Source organism: Malaya genurostris, chromosome 1 (assembly GCF_030247185.1).
Source record: "Malaya genurostris strain Urasoe2022 chromosome 1, Malgen_1.1, whole genome shotgun sequence".
Lineage (NCBI taxonomy): Eukaryota > Metazoa > Arthropoda > Insecta > Diptera > Culicidae > Malaya > Malaya genurostris.
The window spans coordinates 3,105,733-3,127,683 of NC_080570.1; the positions used below are offsets into that span (position 1 = coordinate 3,105,733).

At 39.7% G+C, this 21,951-nt stretch overlaps 2 protein-coding genes across 2 annotated transcripts; both read right to left on the minus strand.

Annotated features, from left to right (window-relative positions):
- Nucleotides 1-1,077: 1,077 nt before the first annotated feature.
- LOC131429919 (uncharacterized protein C14orf119) lies at nt 1,078-8,311 on the minus strand. Its single transcript, XM_058594415.1, has 2 exons — nt 7,181-8,311; nt 1,078-2,086 (listed from the first exon to the last, which is right to left on the minus strand). The coding sequence occupies exons 1-2, from the start codon at nt 7,430-7,432 to the stop codon at nt 1,799-1,801; spliced, it is 540 nt and encodes a 179-aa protein (XP_058450398.1). The 5' UTR covers nt 7,433-8,311; the 3' UTR covers nt 1,078-1,798.
- Nucleotides 8,312-13,201: 4,890 nt separating this feature from the next.
- On the minus strand, nt 13,202-16,383 carry LOC131429921 (serine/threonine-protein phosphatase 5). Its single transcript, XM_058594430.1, has 7 exons — nt 16,003-16,383; nt 15,451-15,843; nt 15,264-15,385; nt 14,939-15,209; nt 14,419-14,869; nt 14,277-14,358; nt 13,202-14,203 (listed from the first exon to the last, which is right to left on the minus strand). The coding sequence occupies exons 1-7, from the start codon at nt 16,151-16,153 to the stop codon at nt 14,147-14,149; spliced, it is 1,527 nt and encodes a 508-aa protein (XP_058450413.1). The 5' UTR covers nt 16,154-16,383; the 3' UTR covers nt 13,202-14,146.
- Between the last annotated feature and the right edge of the window lie 5,568 nt (nt 16,384-21,951).

The following is a 21,951-nucleotide window of genomic DNA, read 5'->3' on the forward strand; positions in this document are numbered from 1 at the left end:
CTCTCGACGACCCTGGCCATCAGTGTTTGTAACCTTCTCGATGTTTGTTAAATATGGTCCAGATGACTTTGAAAAATCTATTCTTTTAAGGAACCTTCTGAACACAACCCAATCTACATCATGGAAATGGATGCGAATTCGATTAGTCCATCAATCATCAAAACCTGCAAATTGAAGCATTTTGATGGGCTACTCGTAACTCCGCAATCATAGCTTGAATCCGGATAAACTTCGATAGCAGTTCATGGAACTGGGCCACTCGTTTGTAAATTTCACATTCTAACGATTTTTTTTTTCTAAAGAAAACAAAGACATAAAGCAAAGCCTTGGTATTACATTCCTGTAGTGGAATTTGACCTTCTGTTTCAACAGACTTCGCAGTCGATTCAGAGTGTACAGAACCATTGCATGGCTGGTGCTACGATTCTACTGACACTACGAATCTTTCCAGGCTCGAACACACGACAACCGGTTTGAACATACGACAACAAAGACATACTTGGTTAATAGATCAAACGATTAAATTGTATCTAAACTAATTGTGGAATGAGTACTGAAATAATCTTATCAATTTACTATTTACGAGAATGTACAAAAAACCGTACGCATCAAGCCACTGAAAGTGAAAATGGAAACATTGAGGCAGTGCCAAACAATAGCATTTCCAATCTGTGTTTATTTGCTACTTTTCTCCACATACTTACCCGTCGCGTTTGTTACTCGTTTCGGCATTCTGGTTAAGCGCATATTTTTTATGGCCGCTTAAATTTTCGGCATCAGTTACGGGTTGTTAATGAAGAAATTTCACAATCAAAACAACAAACACACTGTCCGTCGCTATGGCAACGCACGCTGCTCGCAGAAAATTAGTCGCTGGTCATTTTTTTGCGGATTTAATTCAATTACCTTCGCCCAATCAAACCAGGCTGATGGGATTGGCAAGGTTTGCAATGTCTTACGGTTCAGAAACTATGTTCCTAGCAGCAGGTGACCATGGCAATGAAGTACCTTACCGTGTCCTTTGTTTGTTCTGACCAGCGAAACATACGTCGAAGTAGTTGAATAATTTTCCTATGATATCTGGGTGCACACACCCGGAAACAACTTTAAATTTTATTACTCGTTTTTTTTTCAGTTGATGCAACTTTTGCAATTGACTGCACCACTCACCGTAGAGTGGTTTTTTGAGCTTCTTGGGGGGAGGTTACATACATAAGAGAAACGAATGTATTACAAAACCTAATTAGTATTGTTCTTATTTTTTCAGTTACACGGAACCTATGTAAAATTCTTTTGTCTCGAAGCCATCACTTCCTTTTGTAGGAGACTTCCTAACTACTCTAAACTTGTCTTAAATACTTGTCTTGTTTCAAGATTGAGAACTTGTTCTTTTTTTGTTGTGTTATATGGCAAATTTAAAATTGCTTTTCACAGCTTAACCAACTAACAGCTTGATAAATAGTAAATTATCTTAATTTTAATTTTTGTTTTCACACTCTACTCGCAAAGACTGAACTGACAACGTTATCATAAATTTGATTTGTCCGAACCGCTTTAGGCGGCTCTCCTTTTGTGTAGTTGCGAAGCTTTTTCGGAGAAGAAAAAAGCTTGTTTTCACCGAACCAGAAATGAGATTCCCAGTTTTAAATACGTTTGTTTGTAGTTGCTTCTGTGTATAAAACGAATGTTCCATGTGGAATGATATGGTAAGTAAATAAATATCTTCGGAATAAGAAAAAACAGTCGGTCAGTTCTTAGGAAAGAAGATCACCACTTGGAACCAAAAACTGTCGGCAATTCAATCGTCTCCAATGACCAGTCGCGTTGTGGATGTCGGTACGGTGGGCTCCGAGCTTATCTCCGTGGACCTGACTGGTGAACTAGTTTGCGAATTGGTGCTAGTGGTGATGCTGGTGGGGGTCGCCGCCGGATCACCGGGATAGGCCGCATCGATGCTGGGTGAGATTCCGGCCAGTTCCTGATGGACCAACCGACCAAAGTTAGCATCGATTTCGGTCAGCCGCTGCAGCAATTTCTCCCGCTCGGTTTCCGGCCATTTACTGGACCATTGGTTGAATAGTTTTACCTGTAAGTTAGGAAATTATGATGACTGATATCACAATTCTTGCGTTGAAAATGGGGTCAAAAGAGACACCAAATTTTCTTTATTTCCGACTTGTTTGACTGACTCTATATTCTAAATCCTAATCGTTTTTGGCTTTCGAGAATGTGTCGAGAATGTCATGTGTTTACTCATGAAAAATAGACTTATTTCAACTATGATGACATTCTACTAACGAAAAAAGACTGAAATATAAGTACAGGTGCAGAAATCTACCTGAGTTCATAGATTTATTTGGAACTATTACTAGCTTTTTGCCCGTATGAGCAAATCGCTTGCCAAATCGGAAATTTTCTAACGAATTTATCAGTAAAAACGAATTTTGACAGAATCGCATCTATAACCATCGGTTAGTTTTCAGAATTCTGAATGCACACTAGCCACGATGGCACATTGCTAATGAATAGCTGTATATTCAGCTAAAGTCGACATATACATAGTTCCAAGAGGGACTAATATACCAATTAGCTTTCGTAATGCGGTCAAAATGCGCCACTAATTCGTACTCATTAGCTACCTGGGCACAATTCGTTGACGATGACTCGAGAAAAAAAAAACAACATAATGTGGCGGCTTCATTGAAGAGATGGTAATTGGTAAAATTGTCCCATATCAATTGGGGTTACCTCCTTGATTGGCTTGGGAAACTACTTTGAATCGTTCATCAATAATCGGCTCTTTTGACCCACGGTAGATGAATTCTCCGTATGGTGCTCCATTTGGATTCTTGTCATGAATTTCTTAAGAAATGTTTCCGAAAAAATGATGGTACAACACCAAGTTTCATTACAATCTATCCACTAGTGTTTGATTAACAGCTGATCGTGTCAGACGGGTTCTAGTTTTCACCAAGCTATGGAAAAAGACGGTGAACGGTGAAATTGAATGATTTGCAGTACGGATTGGTCAAATGTCCCTCGTATTCTCCAGACCTGGCCCCCAGTGACTACTATCTATTTTTGAACCTGAAAAGGTTCTCCAAGGAAAGAAATTTCTGTCGAATTCATTACAGAAACGGAAGCTTATTTTGAAGGCCTCTTTTTTCAAAGGGCACCAAAATTTTGAGAAACCGATGAGTCCAGTTTATCGCTCCAGATGGAGATTATACTGAAGAATCGAAAATCGACTTTTTCTTTGTTAGACCCGGGACTTCTCATTCCATGTAGTACCAATGCAGGTGTATATTTTCAGTTCTACTTTCATCGACTGCTCGGTCACCCTTTCCTTTCTGAGCAGCCTAGATAACCGTGTAGTGTCAGTAGCGGTTTCCCAACTGGCTAAGAATAACGTTACGGTTCACCTGTCCCGGTCGTATAAGTCCACCAAACAGGTAAGAGTCGTGTGGCATCCGGCGGAGTAATTTCAAACAAGAATTGATATACTGGTTTCTCCTTTTATGTCGTAAAAGTCCACTAAAACGGGAGCTCACAAGTCGAAGTGTATTTCCGTGCCAATGACTGAATGTCTACAGGAGCTTAAATATTGTAGTCGGAATATCTTGAGCTTCGCCCTTACTGTGCTAAGCGAAGCATTTAAAAAGTCCTTCCTTAGTACGCTATAGGCGGTTATAAGCCAATAAATTTGATGACTTCTAGTTATTGTATGACATGAACTAGAGAAAGAATGTACATGAATGGTATGAATATATCCAGACTTTTGCAAGAAGGTAAAGCTTCTATAGCTTTGATTCAAGAACCATATTTCCAAAAGCGAAACTTCAATAAATCCACGTGAAATGCCTCGAGCATGCATACTTGCAAACGGTGCTCTCGATGTATCTTTCATAGCTGAGCTCACAACTCAGGATATTTGTGCTGTCACAGTTAGTCTTCTGACTGTTGATGGCATAGACAGGAAATATGTCTATTGTTCGGTATATTTTCCACATAACCAATCTTCGCCAAGTGATGACTTCATACTTCAAACATATCATTACACAGCCGGAGAACCAAAGAGAGATTCGATTGGTGTGAATAATGTGTTTACTTGCGGCTTTGGTTCACCGACTTGGGACTAATATTTGAACCACACCGGCTGTGCACTGTCAGATCATATGCCAAGGTCACCTAAGTTGTGCTTCATTACATCCAAAGTAGTTCAATTGGCTGAACGATTTCTCCAGATTGGAGAAGGTTGCGAATAAAGAACTGTCTATGAAAATGTTCCTAGGTTTCGTGTTTCGTTCTTTTCATTTTATTGGGCTACTTTTCCGTTGGACAATACATCAAAGCTGAACATTGGATGTGTTACCAGGCAAAGTATAGCTTTGGCATATGTGATCGAGACTGTGTATTTTTTCTAGGCGCGGGATAGCTTTTCTATAAATGTGGTAAAGGACTGAGACAAATGTAGCTGACAGCTTTATACGACCCAGTAGTTTTTGCAACTAATTCCACATTTTCTAAAAAAAACAGCTAACAATATTTTTTTACTTCGTAATTGCGCCAATTCATAGATGAATATTTTTACAGGGTGTCACAAGAAAAAAATCGAATTTAAAAATGCAATAATAAAAAAACGGTTTGGCAAATTCCAATGATTATACATTTGTTTAAAAGGTTGATTCATGAAATTTATTTATGAAAAATGTTTGCTGTCGACAGGACGGTGCTACGTGCCACACAACCAACGCAACAATCGATGTTCTGCGAACAATCTTTGAAAATCGAATAATCAGCAGAAATGGTGATGTGAATTGGCCTCCGAAAAGCTATGACACCGTTGGATTATTTTTTTTTGGGAAGCGTTAAAGATAAATGTTACGCCAACTATCCAGAAACAATTGAAGACCTCAAGCACGAAATTCAAGTTGATCTTTATGACATAAGGTCAGAAACGATTGAAAATGTACGAAAAAATTGGGTGTATTGGATTGGCTACTGCCAAGCCAGCCGTGAGAGTCATTTGAAGGAAATTATTATTAATATTATTATATCGTTTATTTATACCCGGTTTTAACCTAGTTGCGGTCGTTCACCGGAAAAACGAAATTATTCCTCATAAAAGTTTCATTAATAAACCTTTAAAAAAAATGAATAATCAATGAAATCTTTCACACCGTGTTTTTATTATTGCATTTTTAATTCGAAATTTTGCCTGGGACACCCTGTATTAACAGTTATCTCCTCATACTAATGAACAGGGAGATCCTTTATGTAGGATTTCGTTAAATCTCGAAATAAACTCATTCTGAGATATTTCCAAATATGATCAGTATTCCTGCAGATCTCCATCTTTAGCCTGTCGTTGGACGAAATACGGCGATAGTGAAAACTTCCGACATCCCAAATTTGAATGTGAAGCTCAATAGTTTGTGTCTTAATTAAATTGAACGCATTTCAATTGCAAGTTTACTTAGTTGCCATGCCTACTGTTTAATTTCGACATCTTCTGTTCGGTTGTTAAAATGGCATCGAAGCAAGAGTAGGTAACGACGTGTCAGAATTGTGCTCACCCATCGCGAAAATCCAAACTACTCGCACTACTACGGTGTAGTCGAAATTGATTAATGTGGCAAAACTAACTGTCACTAATGTAATAAAAGTATTCGGAAAACGTTTGTCGATTTGTTTGGGAGACTAAATCAGGAAGGGTTGAAATCAAACGTCGGATGTAGCAAAATTGTCGAGAAGAGAGGCCATCAAAAACAAGCTGGCAATGTCGTCTACAAATATAAATAGAATTCAAACACAAGCGGGACTGTCGTCCTAGAATGTGATGACTCCAAGTCAATGCGATAAATTGGTCGCGCAAAAGCAAAGCCTTGGTATTACATTCCTTTAGTGGAATTTGACCTTCTGTTTCAACAGACTTCGCAGCCGATTCAGAGTGTACAGAACCATTGCATGGTTGGTGGCTCGATCCTACTGACACTACGAATCCTTCCAGGTCGGGGCTCGAACATACGACAACTGGTCGCGCAAGCAGCTAATGAAGTTCGATTACAGGGTATAGGATAATGGAATCTGCATCGAAACTTTCAGGTTCTAAAGAATTTCCTGAACATATTCAACGACTACTGGAAGAGAGATTCTAGAATACCTTGAACCCAAGAAATTAATCTTCCTTTCCTCAATCAGTACACGTGCTCCATTCAGATTTGGCCGGAAATGAACTTTTGGTTGATTGGGAATTAACCGGCATTTTAAAAAAAACGCAAGTCGAAAATGCTACTTAAATTGCGATACAAAATCTACCAAGTATGGAAGAAAGCTTCAATCGCATTTCAAGACAGTAGACACTATCACCAGGTTGTAAACCTGGAGCTCAATGATTTTTGTTTTGCTGCTGTTTGAAGATCTTCTTAGCACTGTAAAAATGACGACACTGTCACATTGAAAGAAGAGGAATAACAGTTTATCATAGCGAAATGACATTATGTTTAAATGTTTTTCTTCAACCAATAAATTAGGGGTGGGTGCAAATTTAAAGTTCCTCGAAGATTTTTTCAGAGCAAAATGGCTTTTCATCTAACTCGAAAACAGCAGAGCAGATTCGCTAGTTCGCTGTGCCATTCGTAATCCAAAATAGTCGAGTTTGAAATTTTCACAAACGACCAGGAATGGCTTTCATAACTGACAGTACGCCCATTACTATGCGATGAATGAATTGCGCTTACATTTACATTTCTGTTACAGAATGCATGCACGAGGCATTTCAAGTGGATTTGTTGAAGGCTATGAAAAACGTAGTTAAAGTTTCTGAAGAACTTCAAAAAACTTATGAGAGATATCCCGTACAAGTACAACAAACTAAAAATCCTCAAACAAATGAACTATATCGACTTGAAAAAAAGAGATAGCTATCAATTCATCGTTGTTTTGATGTAGCAGCAAATTCATTTGCTAAAGAATATTTCTATTTCACGATTGTTTAAAAACTCATGAATATACGTGTACTCAATTTATTTGTGAAAGTCAAGTTTTGTGTTTTGCCGGTATGTTATTTAAACAGATAACAGACTTATCTTACAACACACTTCCATCTCATACATGTTACTCACAGCTTTTCTCTTATCACCCCCGCCTCGGTTACTATTTACCTATCCAAACAACTTACCCTACACTGGAACAGACTCATCGGTTTGTCCTGCCCGCTGACGTTCGCCATTCCGGCAATGATTCCGTTCACGTAAACCGGTCCCCCGGCCGGATTGGCACTGGACATATAGGTGGCCAACACCGGTACAAAATCTTCCCGCTGGAAATCGCTCCACTCGGTGAACCACTGAACGACATACCGAAACTCCCGGTCCACTGTTAGACTGTGACCACTTCCTCCTGCACCGATTGCTTTTCCTCCCGTTGCCATCGTCGATTAGCTGCTGCTGCACCGTTTCTACCTACTCTATATCTATGACATCCGCAACCAGAGCCTGTCCGTCCGGTTTTCGGCTTGGACTTTTTATTTTTTGTTGTCTCCGTATGCAACACTTTTAACCGTACTGTTTCTGGCACGACACTTTTGATGTGTAATAACTGTAACTCTTATTCTTTCGTCTATCTTGTGTTCGTCGTTGGTATCGGCGATGATGCTCTCAGATAAATGATTCCCAGTTAGCTGATTAGAAGTATTCAGCTTGACGACGGTGATGACCGACTTTACTGTCGCAGTTTTTGTTATCTTCAATACGAGCCCGAGGGTTTGACCCGATTTTAATCAAACGTATAATACGTCATTATCACCAAGCCCATTTATTCGTATAGTTGCTGCGCTGCTGGTTTTGTTTTGACAAATTCACACACTTCCAACTACGGTATAATTTGCATTATTTATTCAGCTACATTTTATTCGCCAATACGTGTATCAATCGTAGTAGACTGCTTGCTACAGGTCCAAAAGAGAGCAAAATGAGGTCTAATCTTCCTGAACAGCGTTCTCGCCCGCACGGTTTTATTTTTTTTTCTGGACTATGGTCTTGTTTTTTTTTTCTTTTTCCTCCGCTACGCACCTACTAACTGATACGGCTGCAACGACGAGACGAAAATGTAGACAAACACGATCGTATTCAGCCGAGAATAGAGTAGGATGCTGCGGGACTTGCGGTCGTGTGAACGCACCTGGACTCGGCATGGAGCTCCTCTCCATTCGATATGGTGCTCTCTCGTTCCTTCGCACGGTCCCGGCGTTTCGGTTTGTGTCGCCTGTTTTGTTTACTCTTGAACCGAGCATATGCACTTTCTGTAATCTCGTTTCGGTTTTGTTTTTGTACGGTTTCCTTGCGCTGTCAAACTGCGGCCTGCGTTGTATCGGTAACAATGACAGGCTGAAGTGAACAGGCGAGAAAAAACGGTTTGTTTGATTGTATGGGAAGGCGAATAAATTGCGTCATACAATAATTTTATAATCAGAAGCATGCACGCAAAATTTCCCTTTCGATGTTCAGTAATTATTTTTACGGCTATGAATTGTAAAAGATTATTTTCACTGAATGACCTGTACAATTGATCCAAATCACAGTCTATTTCTATTAACCCTTTCACGACAATAAGATGGGCAGGACGAAATACGTCAGTACAAGTCAATATTTTAGCTAGTGGGGATGTAAATTAAGAGAATATCACCAGAAAAACACAGCAGGGTGCATAAGTTCCTATAATTTCATGGGAAATATTTTTCACTATGATTCTTAGAAATACATAAAAGAAGAGTTGGGTTTATTATATCGTAATTTAATTTATTGCTTTAATTATCAGAATAGTAAAATAAATAGTTAGTTATGGCATTCTAATTAAAGGATCTATAACGATTTTTATAAAAGTGAAAAATATTTCATTTGAGCGTTGATGGGTTAAAATATTACGGAATATTAAATTTTATTCTACTGACATGATTTGTTAACGTTGAAATGTCGTTTCTTTTTCCTAATTCAGTAAAAGATATGCCAAATTTCAGTGAATCATTTAATAATAATGTAGAACCTTACATTACTTCGATGAGAATAATATCTGTCAAATTGATTTATTTTCGGAAGTGAAAGGGTAAAGTTAGAATTTCTTTAATTTCCTGATGGTAGATATTCAGTGTATGAACTTTTAATGCAGACTATAATAATATTATCATGTGTTTTTTGCTCTGGGTAGCCGGCTACCGAGAATACGTAGCAATTTTATCGCGTTTTGTATTAATATTTGCTTCCTACTAAATTACAAAATTTCTTCCGTAAAGCTACATACAATCGACTTTTTTCAATATACTGCCGTAATACTGGCAAGATATCACTCGATCACCATCAATCGAACAACTCATCTTTACGCGCTACGAAGTTATGTCGATAACTACTCCCTAACCAAAATAATGGCCCTTATTTTCGGTATCACTTCACGGTGGAAATCAAGTGGAGTGATTGTTGGTCCTTATCACAGAAGTCGTTTCAGAGAAAAAAATAAGTACTTGGATGCGCTTGATGTTTTTATGACCATCACGTTACCGTTTTCAGTTTAATAATAATAGCTCAAATCTAGTGAAGTGATATGTAAGTGACGTGAAAGTGGCAGTGAGAACGGCCATTAAAATACCAACTGGATCCTCCTCGCAGCCTAAATTATATTTAGATACGTCCTTGTTAAGCACGATCGCCAGAAATATATGCACTGTTATGAACTTGACGCGCGCGTCGTCTTAAACGTAGCGTTTAACTTTGAGAAAAATAGATCCATTGATCAAACGTTCCCCGAATAATCGACGGAGTTTAGTCTAACCCGATTTCTAGTAGAGATGAAATATAATGATAAATTGTAAATAGGAAAAATCTCATCAGTATTCTGTTTCTCCTTTTCGAATTGCTGGAAACAACACGAGATGACACACCACTAGTGAAAAAATAAAATAAAATAAACACTCTCGGATGGGTTTGCTGCAGACCGATTTTAGATTTTCAACTTGAATCACACAATTGACTTCATACATTTCATTTTCACACACGTTGAATATGATAACATTAATCTGATAACGCCGACAATGATATGCAGATGACGCTTCGATCGGTTGATGTCGTTTTATTTTTAATACTTTTCACTAATCAACACACACCTGCCCCAGCACTACCACTAAAAATAACTGTTTTGACCAATTATTTCATTATAAGTTGTTTGATACACATTGAAATTATATAAAATTTTTTATAGCGACCCTTAGGCACCGCATCGCACTCTCAACTGAAACCAATTCTCCAAATACACGGGTTGCAGTAAAATTCTCCAAAAGCAGTAGCTCACGATCTCAATTTATTTACGGATTATTTGTAAATTTCATCGAACGTCGGTAATGAATGATGAACAAGTCAACATAATTTTGACAGAAGGATGTTCAGAGAAACGTTCCCGGCAGATCAGCAAATGAAACTTTTACTGAACTGATTATTGAAAGTTTACCAGTGATCCCAAATATACGAACTCGTCAACCGCCTCGATATCATAACCAATATTCGTGATGGTAGGCGTAGTGTTTCTTCTCTAGAGCCTCTTCCTCTCATGCATTTTGTTTTTGACGCATTTATGGCCAGTCCGATACACCTAGCTTCGACTTTCAGTCCTATGTATGTTTCCATCATCTTCTCAAAGTTACGTGTCACAATATCAATATCGTCAGCAGATCCAAAAAAGCTGTACGGACTTTCGGAAGATATTGTCGATCTTCGCTCTTCGAACTGCACCTTAAAAAGAATATTAAACAAGAGACAAGAGAGTTCATCAGTTCGTCGTCAAACCAGTCATTTCCTCGAATCGGTAATCTCGTACCAAGTACAGTTGCTGCAATGCTACTCATGGCGGACCTTATGTTCCTCCAGTCATCTTCAAGAGTCACCTCGTCAAGCTGTTCTTCCGTAGGTAGCACTAGCTCCAGCTTCAGCGCATAACTGCTCGAGATTCAGTCTCGGCGTTCGTACTAACTGCTATAAGATAATGGTTCGAATCAATGTTTGCACTGCGGTAGATGCGGACATTGATGACGTCGCAGAAGAAACGCCCGTGAGAACGTGGTCGATTTGGTTTTCCGTATGTTGATTAGATGATCTCCAGGTGGCTTTGTGAATATCTTTACGGGGGAAGAAAGTGCTTCGGACTAACATTGCTCGGGAGGCAGCCAAGTTTACGCATCGCGTTAGCCATTGTCGCTTACGCTGATTGGTTCCCACTAAACTATGTCATAGCTCTGATAGAAGGTAGCCGCTCGATGCCCGTTTTTCTACACCTCCTGTCCCGTCCAACAAAGTTCCTGCAGTGCTACGACTCGCGAGTTTGCAACTCATCGTGCAGTATTCTGGGAATCCAGCACCCTGGGAATCCTAGCGATTTACAGTTTCATGTACCCAGCTTCCAATCGATGTCCTTTATTCATCATCTCTAAGTCGATGCCGATTGTTCCGATTCGTATTTATTGCTAGATTGTTCGTAAAGAGTATTTTCCGGGCGGCTCGTTAGCCCTGTCCTAACCACTTGTCTCATCGGAAAGCCATCGTGGGGGTTTCTTTGTTGTCTGCCACCCCACAAAATTGACACCTGTGACATTTTGGATTCTGTCTACGGTAGGGTTATCGCACTCTCTCATTCTGCTACTACGACGGTCATTATATTTCGGGAATAGCGAATAAGAACAAACATTTTTAAGTAAAAATGGCTTTTACGTTTTTCAAAGTGTTCATCATGATGATCGATACACTTTTGCATGAGTTCGAACCAATCAGAAAAGCATTTTTGCCACTGTGAAAATGGTACCTCAAAAACATGGTTTTTGAATGCTTAAACAGCATCTTCTGGTGTCGAAAATCGTTGGCCACGCAATTTTTTTTTGATATGCGGGAATTAAAAGAAATCATTGGGTGCCAAGTCAGGGCTGTACGGTGGATGACTCATCATTTCGACGTTTTGGCCGGTCAAAAAGGTGCTGGCTTGAGCTGATGTGTGAGAGCTCCCACTGTCATGATGGAGGATGATTCGTCTTTTCTTGATCGTTTTGTAAATTTATCCAGACTTCAGGCAAACAAATGGTTGCGTACCATTCAGTATTGACCGTTTTATGTTGCTCCAGCGGCACAGTTGCCCCATGACCCGTTCTTCCAAAAAAAAACCGGTGCTTCATGCGCGAAAAACTTTTGTTGGATTTGGCTCGTCTTGGAACATCTACCCAGTCGATTATTGTTTCCGGCTCATACGTATATATCCATGATTCGTCAGGTGTTACGATCTAATATATGTCGGGTGATGCACCGCAATCGTATTTTCTTTCCCGTTCTTGAGCGATTGTCAAATTGTGCGAATGCATATATCTCATGGTATGTCACATGACGATCTTGCATTATCAGTTCAAGCACAGCATCGATGATTTCTGACAAAACAACTGATTTGGGATGATTTGATTGAATTCACTATACCAGCGATATACAGTGATTTTTATGGTGCTTCATCGCTATACAAAGAACTACGTTCATCTACACACTCTTGTTGAGATAATCCACGTCGAAAGTTGTGAAAAATAATCCAACAACATCCTTCTCTTGAAATTTTCATTTTTTAGCAAAATTGATTCTTCAACACACTGCAAACAACACAAATAGCGCTTGTACATCAAAACGTTCTGAGTACGTTTATGTTAAAAAATGTTAAACTTTATTTTGGTGTTGCCAGATTTCAGCTATTGACATTTGTGTGGTCAGTTCCCGAAATATAAGCCTACCTACCACCTACAAAATGTGAAATATTTAGCTGTAATAACAAAGACGATGATTGCTTGATTCTTGCACTAGTAATGTTGTTATGAACCACAATGTCGAATGTCAAAATAAGAAGACTGAAAACAATTTCGCTAATGCTATCAAACGTATGGAGTTTGTGGTCAACTGAACGACTATTTCCAATGTATCGCATCACCATTTTAATACGTTCTTTCGATGTAAAACTTGGACTGGATTGACGTTTTCTAAACAGTTAGAGCCAAGTCAATCGGGTGACAAATGTCAAAGATTGATGTTGAACTTCTAGGTGGCGGAACAGTTCAACATAAACTGATATGCACTGACGAGTCGAAGACGAAACGTAAAGAAAAACAGCCAACAAGCAATATTTTCCCTAAAACTAAAACTTGAATGAATTTGTTTTCGTTTATTATGCCTATTTTCTTCTAAAACTTAATACAATTTGATCCACTCACTTGCCTAATTTGAACAATTCTCATTCTGTGTGTTTTGATCTCCAATTCAGGTTACCAGCGACCAGCGGTGCAAGATCCGACCGAACCTAGGGATGATGATAGATACTGTAATCCCATTTTCATTTCCTAGAAACAAATTGTTTTTCAACGCAAACTATGTTTGATAAACACAGGGAGCGTAAATCGTTTTTATTTGTTCGCCGATCGTGTTAATAATTGTTTGGATTGGTTGAAAATGCATTTTTTTCCTAAAACGCCACAGCATCATCGAGTAACAGCACGCGGCGCCAATGTGTATAAAAGTTAATTTATATTCATTTCATTTCCACTCTGTGATTTTTTTTGTTTTGGACTTTTCTAACAGCATTTAGAAAGTGTGAATGTGTGAATGTATATGTTTGTGTTTGCGTGATTGTACAAAGAAATTTACTAATAGCTAAGATCAGTGTTTCGGCTATGCTCATAATTTTTGAACATGTTTGTTTTGTTTTTTTTACTCTCAATAAGGTATCTACATTTTTTTTTATTTTGCTTCTACTAAATCAGTTCGAAAACCTCACAACCTACAATTAGCACTAGAAAAACTTTTGTGGATAAAACGGGGAAAAGGAACGAGAGTTTTCTTGCGCGCCATTGTACATCGTTTTCTATCTAATAAAACGCTCTGCAGCAATACAATTTTAAAGAGGGAATCGCTGCTCTTAGAATACAATGAATAGAATTTCCGGGAAACAAATAAAAAAACACCTCTCCTATAGGATAGCAGAAGAAGAAAAAAATAAACCGACACAGCGAGCCAGAAACATCCACCACAGAATTTCCAGCACTGATGCCTCTCACTGACAGTTGCAGGCAACTCCGCGATTAGCAAAGTTGCTACGCAAGCATGCTCAGCGAGCTTGCGTAGGCCATCGGCTTCACCTTCGGGTGGGGCTAGAAAATAAAATGTTGTCCATTGATTGAAGCATCAAGAGCTGAGTCTGAGTTTCAGTTCGATTATACTTACGACAGCAGCATAGGTCTTGAACTGAGGCGTCAGATCGTTGCCTTTGAGGTTGATAAACGCCCCCAAGTTGCCCATAGCGTCACTGGAATTTAAAGTACCATTAGTTCACGGAACAGCAGTCCGAGCCCCTCTGAATCCTCACCAGTAGTTCGGAGCCGAAAACACCGTAATACAGCGACCGCAGTGTGCCTCCTCGTAGCCTTCATCTTTGACTTCGTGACTCCGGATGATGTAGTCCAGCGAATTGTACTCCAAAAACCGACTCGTTACATCCGGTCCGAATTGAATGCCGACGCCACGCTTCGACGGAGCCCTGCCATGCTGGGGCTGTGGATCGGACCACAGTAGTTCACACATCAGTCCCTCCTCCGGTGGTTGCCGGTTCCGATCGATGGCACGTATATCGTCCAGCGATACGTTATCCTTACTGAACAGACCGCCGTGCATCACAAGCACCTTACCGTTGATGCAGTGAGCCAGCGGCAACCAGTTGTACACGATCGTAAACATCTCCGACATGGTTTGCGAGTATTTTGCTATCACCTCTCCGGTAAAACCGTACATTTGATTCATGTTCACACTCTCGTGGTTTCCTGCAATCAAAAAAACCGAACACCGAAACTCATTTGCTGGTGAGTTTGCTCTATTATTCAATGACGTACCTCGCGACAGGAAGAAATGATTCGGAAACAGTAGTTTAAAGCCAAACAACGTGAAAATGCATTCCACCGAAAACGATCCCCGATCGACGAAATCCCCGTTGAACAGGTACGGATTTGACTCGGATGGTAGTCCATTAATTTCGAAAATATTGAGCAAATCATAGTACTGACCGTGGATGTCACCGCAAACCGTAAACTTCGACTCGTCCGGTACCACAATGTCCACCAGCGAGGGTTGCTTTTTGAACAGGGCCTCCACTTCACACAGAATCTAAGCCAGAAAAATCCGTAAAATAATTATTGCAGTTCTCGCTAGCTAACTTACTCTGTAGGCAAAATTTTTGTGAAGCTTTTTCTCGTTCTTGTACCACTCCATGAGATGCTTCATGAATTCCAGTGAAACTTTACCATCTTCCAGCTTTGGTCCCTCGTAATCTGCTTCAATTGCTACCAAAAGAAAACAGTTTTAGAACATCATCATCTTAGAATTTAAAAGTCAAAAAAACACTCACTAGCCGACTCCAGATCCCGGCACATCTCGAGCAGACTCTTTTCCTGTTTGTCCACTGCAATCGCCCGCTCGAAGGCCATCTTCTTGACGACCTTGTTGCACTCGGTGTACTTGAGCTGAGCGTCCTTGTCGTTCGGGCATCGTTTGGCCACAAACTCCAAATCCTGCAGGGCAAGTTTGAACTTTCCCAGTGCCATGTGAGCCCCCGCTCGCCGGTAGTAACCCTTCAGGTAGGCCGGATTACACTTGATAGCCTGAACGGCGTCGTTCAGTGCATAGCCGAATGCCTCCTGCCGGAGGTAGGCGAAGCTACGGTTCGCATAGTATACCGCGTTGTTTCCATCCAACTCGATCGCTTCCGTGTAAAATTTGACCGCATTATCGTAGTCTTTGTCTACGGGGTTATACAAAGATTTTTTTTTTCATTCGTTTGTTTTGATTGTATCGATTGGTTTTCCTAAAACTTTCAAACCTAGATTTGCTTAGTCCGGTGTGTTCTAGGTTAAGAATCGGTCTAACAAAGAACCCGTACTAATCAACTGTATTTACTTACTCTTGAAAAACTCATTGGCTTGATTCTTCAGCTCTTCTGCCCGTCCCGTGTCGGGCTCCACGTTCTTTGTGCTGGGAGACTCTGCTACCGAGGTCGTCACGGCTGTCGTTTCCTCCGTTTCCGACGGGGCTGCGGCGGCGGTCGTAGACATTTTTTTGCACGCACGGCACAAACGCGTTCAACTACGGTTTCTCGTTCGTTTCGAATCGAAAACCGGCAGGTTCTTCCAACGTTTTCCACTAACTTTAACCGAAACTCGAACACTCACTTGGACTTGTGAAGTAGTTACTACAAAATGTAATGAAATCGCTTTTTTTATGCTGCTGTAATCGCTGAATGTGATTCAATCACCCACAGGACAGCACGAGAGAAGGAAAAAAATACGATCCGAGCCGACAGCTGTCAAAGCAAATTATTGTCAGGTTTTCTGCCCAGTGGTTGTGTGTGCGTACGGGGAAGTGTCATTTTCCATATGGTCATACGTGGGTCGACTATGAATGCCGTAATCAAGTTGTATTGTTAGGTATTGGAATTAAGTCTAGTGTTGGAATTAGGTCTAGTGGTGCCTTTCTCATTAGCATTCCACGAGAAATCGATGCAAGTTTCATATTGGACTTTTCAAATAACTGTTTCCGGAACCGGGATCCGGAGACAGTTTTAGCACCTACAAGCTCAAATAGTTTTGCATTCAGCTTTAAAAATTTCGCTTTTTGTGTCGTCAACTATCTGAAGGTTAGACATTTTTAGCTTTCATTCAAGTCGGATCCGGATAAAATTCAACCTCATTCGATAGGACAATAAGACATTTATTTGAATCAAAGTTCGATCGGTTCAGTCACGGTAAGTTTGTTTGGTTATGAGCTAATAAAACTTGTTTGGTAGAGGAATTTACTGGCTCGTTTTAGGGGTTACACCACTGTAGAAAAAAGGCGGGTGGGTAATGTCAGAGACATAACTGGATGTGAATACGAAAACAACTGACATGTTCCTCACTTCTGAATATCAATTAGTTGATCAATTGTATAAATTATGCAAGCATTCCCCTTCTCCACATTTTTCGCAAAAACAAAGAAGGCCTCATTTGATCTAGATTACTGTGAATTTCACACAGCGAAAAATGCACAATTTAACCAAACAGCTCTAGATTTGCACTAAACTGAGGATATTTCCTTTCGATTTGGAAACAACAATGCTCTCCACCGTTGCTTTTTCACCAATGCAAATGACACAGCTGTGACGTAATCGCTCTTGTCGGAAGCAAAACTAGCTTTGCAAACGACACAAAATACATCTGCTCGCAGTGGCGATAGAATCCAAACTGATTCAATTTTTATTCAGAGGCTTGTTCTTACCTGTTTTCGTTTGTAGCTCTTTGACTAATGGGCGGTCCTAACGGCTATAAAAATAGCCATATACAGAATTTTATTGTCGATTATTTCATTTCGGATTTGCATAATTTATTGAAAGAAACTATCAATAAGCTATAGGGATTCGTTTCTAGCATTCAGAAGAGTCAAATTGCGTAATTCTCTACGACATCAAACTCTGGAATGTTTTTCGCAAAAAAACAAAGAAGGCTTCACTTGATCTCGATTACTGTGAATATCACACAGCGAAAAGTGCAAAAATCTAACCAAAATGTTCTAGATTTGCACTAAACTGAGGAGATTTCCTTTTGATTTGCGAACAACAAATCCTAATAGTTCTTTAGAAAACTTTTAGAGCCATTAGAACGGCTGATTTTGTGTAATGCAATCCACCGTTGCTTTTTCGCCAATGCAAATGACTGGCAGCTGTGAACGACACAAAATACATCTGCTCCAAACTCCGATCTAAACTGATCCAATTTTTGTTAAGAGGTTTCTTTTTACGTGATTTCGTTTGTAGCTTTTTCACTAATGGGCGGTCCTAACGGCTATAAAAATAGAATCATATAGAATTTTAATTTCGATTATTTTATTTTGGATTTGCATTTCAGAGAAACTATCAGGATGCTGTACGGGATTCATTCCTGCCTATCAGAAGGACCAAATTGTGAAACTCACTACGATATTAAGCACTGTTCGGAACATTTCTCTCGAACGATTTGTTGTACAGCAGCAGATATTTTGTTCTCTTCCTCAGAACGCGTTCTGATTGGCTGATGTTGACATGGGTCAAACGAGACAGGTTTTTCAATAGTGTACTATTGAAATACTTCAATGCTTTTTCTATACACGCTTAAGTTGAAAAATTTCGATTCTATTGGTAGTTAGATTATATAAATCCTTTCACAGATCACTGAGCTATGAGCTTTAAAAATACGAGAAAGGCAAACGCGCCTTATGAATTATCCTCTTTGATACTCGTTTATATCAAACATTTCAGAAAAGTTTAATTTTGAATTATTTGAGATTATGTCCCACAACTGAAAATTTTATCATAAAATTGTGATCATATTTCCGATGGCATGTAGCAAAAATTATGTTGATTCGTTAGATACAACAAGAGATATTCACGATCAAAAACTTATCACTCTCTCAGAGGGTAAATTTTGAAAAGGCACTCCATAGTAAAGTAAGTCGTATTCACGACAAAAAAGAGAAGAACTTTTTTGGGGAATTATTTTAGGATTAAAAAATGGAGTAATCCGAACTTTGTATACAGCACTTTTTAATATGTATATTGAGGTACAAAAAAATGATAAATTTAAAAAATTGAAAAACAAAATGGCGGCTTGGCGGCATTTCCGCAAAACTGCTGCATTTTTTGACGACCGGAAACATAAGTCAAGTAAATCTTGACCAATCGAATTACAGAATATTCTCGATAGTTATCTCCACAGAGGTACGTAGGGGGTTTTAGAAAATTGTAAAAACCCCTTCGTACCTCTGTGGAGATAACTATCGAGAATATTCTGAAATTTTTTGAATCGATTGGTCAAGATTTACTTGACTTATGTTTCCGGCCGTCAAAAACGCAGCACTTTCGCGGAAATGCCACCAAGCCGCCATTTTGTTTTTCAATTTTTAAAACTGATCTTATTTTTTTGTAGTTAAATATACATATTAAAAAGTGCTTTATATAAAATTCGGATTACTCCATTTTTTGAATTTCAAAACAATTCCCCAAAAAAGTCCTTCCCTTTTTTCTCTACAGTGGTATAACCCCTTAAGGCCATCGTCCAAGTACACTCCGGTTTTACAGTGCGATTAGTGAAAATTTTCAATTTCATGAGAATTTTTCAAGGGATAGTGAAACGAGGTGCAAATTTTTATAAAATTTATCAGAAAATTCATGTTGTTGGCAGACATTGGTAGTCGAACGCACCGGTAATAGTGAAAAAAAACTCCGGAACTCACTTCGATTTTTCAGTAACGGTTAACCGATTTACACAAATCGTGATTCAAATTAAAGCTCTCACTGTTTTTTTTTCAATATTTGTACGTTTCGTTTTTGAATCATCAGTGCAGAGCAGTTCAATTTGAACCGTTAAGCAGACGTAAAGTTTCTGCTATTTTTTCTAAATGAAATTGCCTGCTACAGAATAAATTAGTGAACAGGATTTAGATAAAATAATTGGTTCATTGAATTAAACTATATTAAATCATTTTAAATCACCAAGCAAAGATCCACAGATTTCACGCGCTTCCTCATTGTCTATAATTTTCACTTCATTATATTTACCGCAAAAAATGAATAATTGGTTGTATTGGTTGATCTGGGTAGCCGGCTACCGAGAAAAAATTATTAATTTATCAAACAAACAAGTATTTATTCAATACACCAATTTATGTTATATTCGTTACTCACGTTATAATATTAAGGAACTTCGGAATAGTTGATTTTCATCATTCAATTTATAATCTTGAAAGACAAGCAATAACATGAAGAAGAAAAAATACCAAATAAAAATTTTCTCATATTGTCGAAAAATGCTGAGAAAATATTAATGAAAAAAACTGTTTGTTGAATGAAGAGGTAATTTAGTAAAATAGAGTAAACAGATGTGAAACGCTGAAAAAATCTGACGACTGAAGGACGAATGAAACTCCTGCAGTTGTCGCCGTTTACGACATGAAAGCAGGAGCCCAGTGGATCTATTTAATTTTTTCCGCCGGATCCCACACGGCATCTAGGCATCTAGTACTGTCCAGGGAAAGATAATCACCTAAACCCATTATTCTAAATAACGATCGTAAAATTGATACGACGTTATTCAGAATAAGGGCGAATAGGTACTATGAATCTCCGAGTGGACCCCAGCCACTCAATTCATGAGACCGTAGTTCATAACAAATAACTGAATTTTACAAGAGATTTCAATATGTGTTGAAAACATCCCGGTTTTCAAGGAGGCGTGTAAACTTATATGTCCAGAATAAAACGACTTGCTATTGTATCGTCCACCCAAGCCATAGAAGAAAATTGCATTTTTAATGTCATCGTGATCGGCCTTGTCTCGTACACAACTCTGTAATCATAAACTTTTAGAAAAATCGGTTCAGCCATTTCGTACAAAAATTGAATGCACATTTTTGTCGTGAATACGACTTACTTTACTATGGGGCGCCTTTTCAAAATTAGCCATATGGAAGAATGGGCAGAACTTAATCGCGAATATCTCGACTTGTATTAATGGTAGCAACATAATTCTTTCACCATTTCATCAAAAATATGATCAGGAATTTAGGATAATATTTTGAACAGTGTGCGATAACCACAAACAACTCAAAAATTAAGTTTTCTTAAAATTTGAAAACAACGCGGAAAACTTTTTACTTTCGCTTGGGTTTTTCGCGCAAGGACGACGATTTTGAGGTAGTCAGGCACATATCTTCAACTGAATGCGTATAAAAGGGGAACCGTGGTCGAAAATCGATCATTTCTTTTCGTGCGTTCGATGGAAGCAGACGTCGTGGGAGTGGAATCATCAACCAGCAGCGACAGAGAATGCACCTTCTGCGTGGTTAATAAAAACCTCAAACGCTCAGGTCGCATCTCTCATTCGCTTGCTGGCCATCGAGGCGAGAGGACCAGCCAGCAGCAGCAGCGGGAGTTAAACTTTCCACCAGCAGCGAAACAGAATGCACCTTCTGCGTGGTTAATAAAAACCTCAAACGCTCAGGTCGCATCTCTCATTCGCTTGCTGGCCATCGAGGCGAGAGGACCTTAACCAGCAGCAGCAGCGAGAGTTAACCAGCAGCGACGGAGAATGCACCTTCTGCGTGGTTAATAAAAACCTCAAACGCTCAGGTCGCATCTCTCATTCGCTTGCTGGCCATCGAGACGAGAGGACCTTAACCAGCAGCAGCAGCGAGAGTTAACCAGCAGCGACGGAGAATGCACCTTCTGCGTGGTTAATAAAAACCTCAAACGCTCAGGTCGCATCTCTCATTCGCTTGCTGGCCATCGAGGCGAGAGGACCAGCCAGCAGCTGCAGCGGGAATTAAACTTTCCACCAGCAGCGAGAGAGAATGCACCTTCTGCGTGGTTAATAAAAACCTCAAACGCTCAGGTCGCATCTCTCATTCGCTTGCTGGCCATCGAGGCGAGAGGACCTTAACCAGCAGCAGCAGCGAGAGTTAACCAGCAGCGACGGAGAATGCACCTTCTGCGTGGTTAATAAAAACCTCAAACGCACAGGTCGCATCTCTCATTCGCTTGCTGGCCATCGAGGCGAGAGGACCAGCCAGCAGCAGCAGCGGGAATTAAACTTTCCACCAGCAGCGAAAGAGAATGCACCTTCTGCGTGGTTAATAAAAACCTCAAACGCTCAGGTCGCATCTCTCATTCGCTTGCTGGCCATCGAAACGAGAGGACCCTAACCAGCAGCAGCAGCGAGAGTTAACCAGCAGCGACGGAGAATGCACCTTCTGCGTGGTTAGTAAAAACCTCAAACGCTCAGGTTGCATCTCTTATTCGCTTGCTGGCCACCAAGGCGAGAACCAGCAGCGACTGAAACTGGAT

Excerpts from the sequence above, each read along its gene's own strand:
- LOC131429919 (XM_058594415.1), bottom strand. The coding sequence starts at position 7,432 with ATGGCAACGGGAGGAAAAGCAATCGGTGCAGGAGGAAGTGGTCACAGT. Across the intron at positions 2,087-7,180 it reads TGAGTCTGTTCCAGTGTAGG|GTAAAACTATTCAACCAATG; the intron begins GTAAGTTGTTTG and ends CCTAACTTACAG.
- LOC131429921 (XM_058594430.1), bottom strand. The coding sequence starts at position 16,153 with ATGTCTACGACCGCCGCCGCAGCCCCGTCGGAAACGGAGGAAACGACA. Across the intron at positions 15,844-16,002 it reads AGCCAATGAGTTTTTCAAGA|ACAAAGACTACGATAATGCG; the intron begins GTAAGTAAATAC and ends ATAACCCCGTAG. Across the intron at positions 14,204-14,276 it reads TCAAGACCTATGCTGCTGTC|CCCCACCCGAAGGTGAAGCC; the intron begins GTAAGTATAATC and ends TTTATTTTCTAG.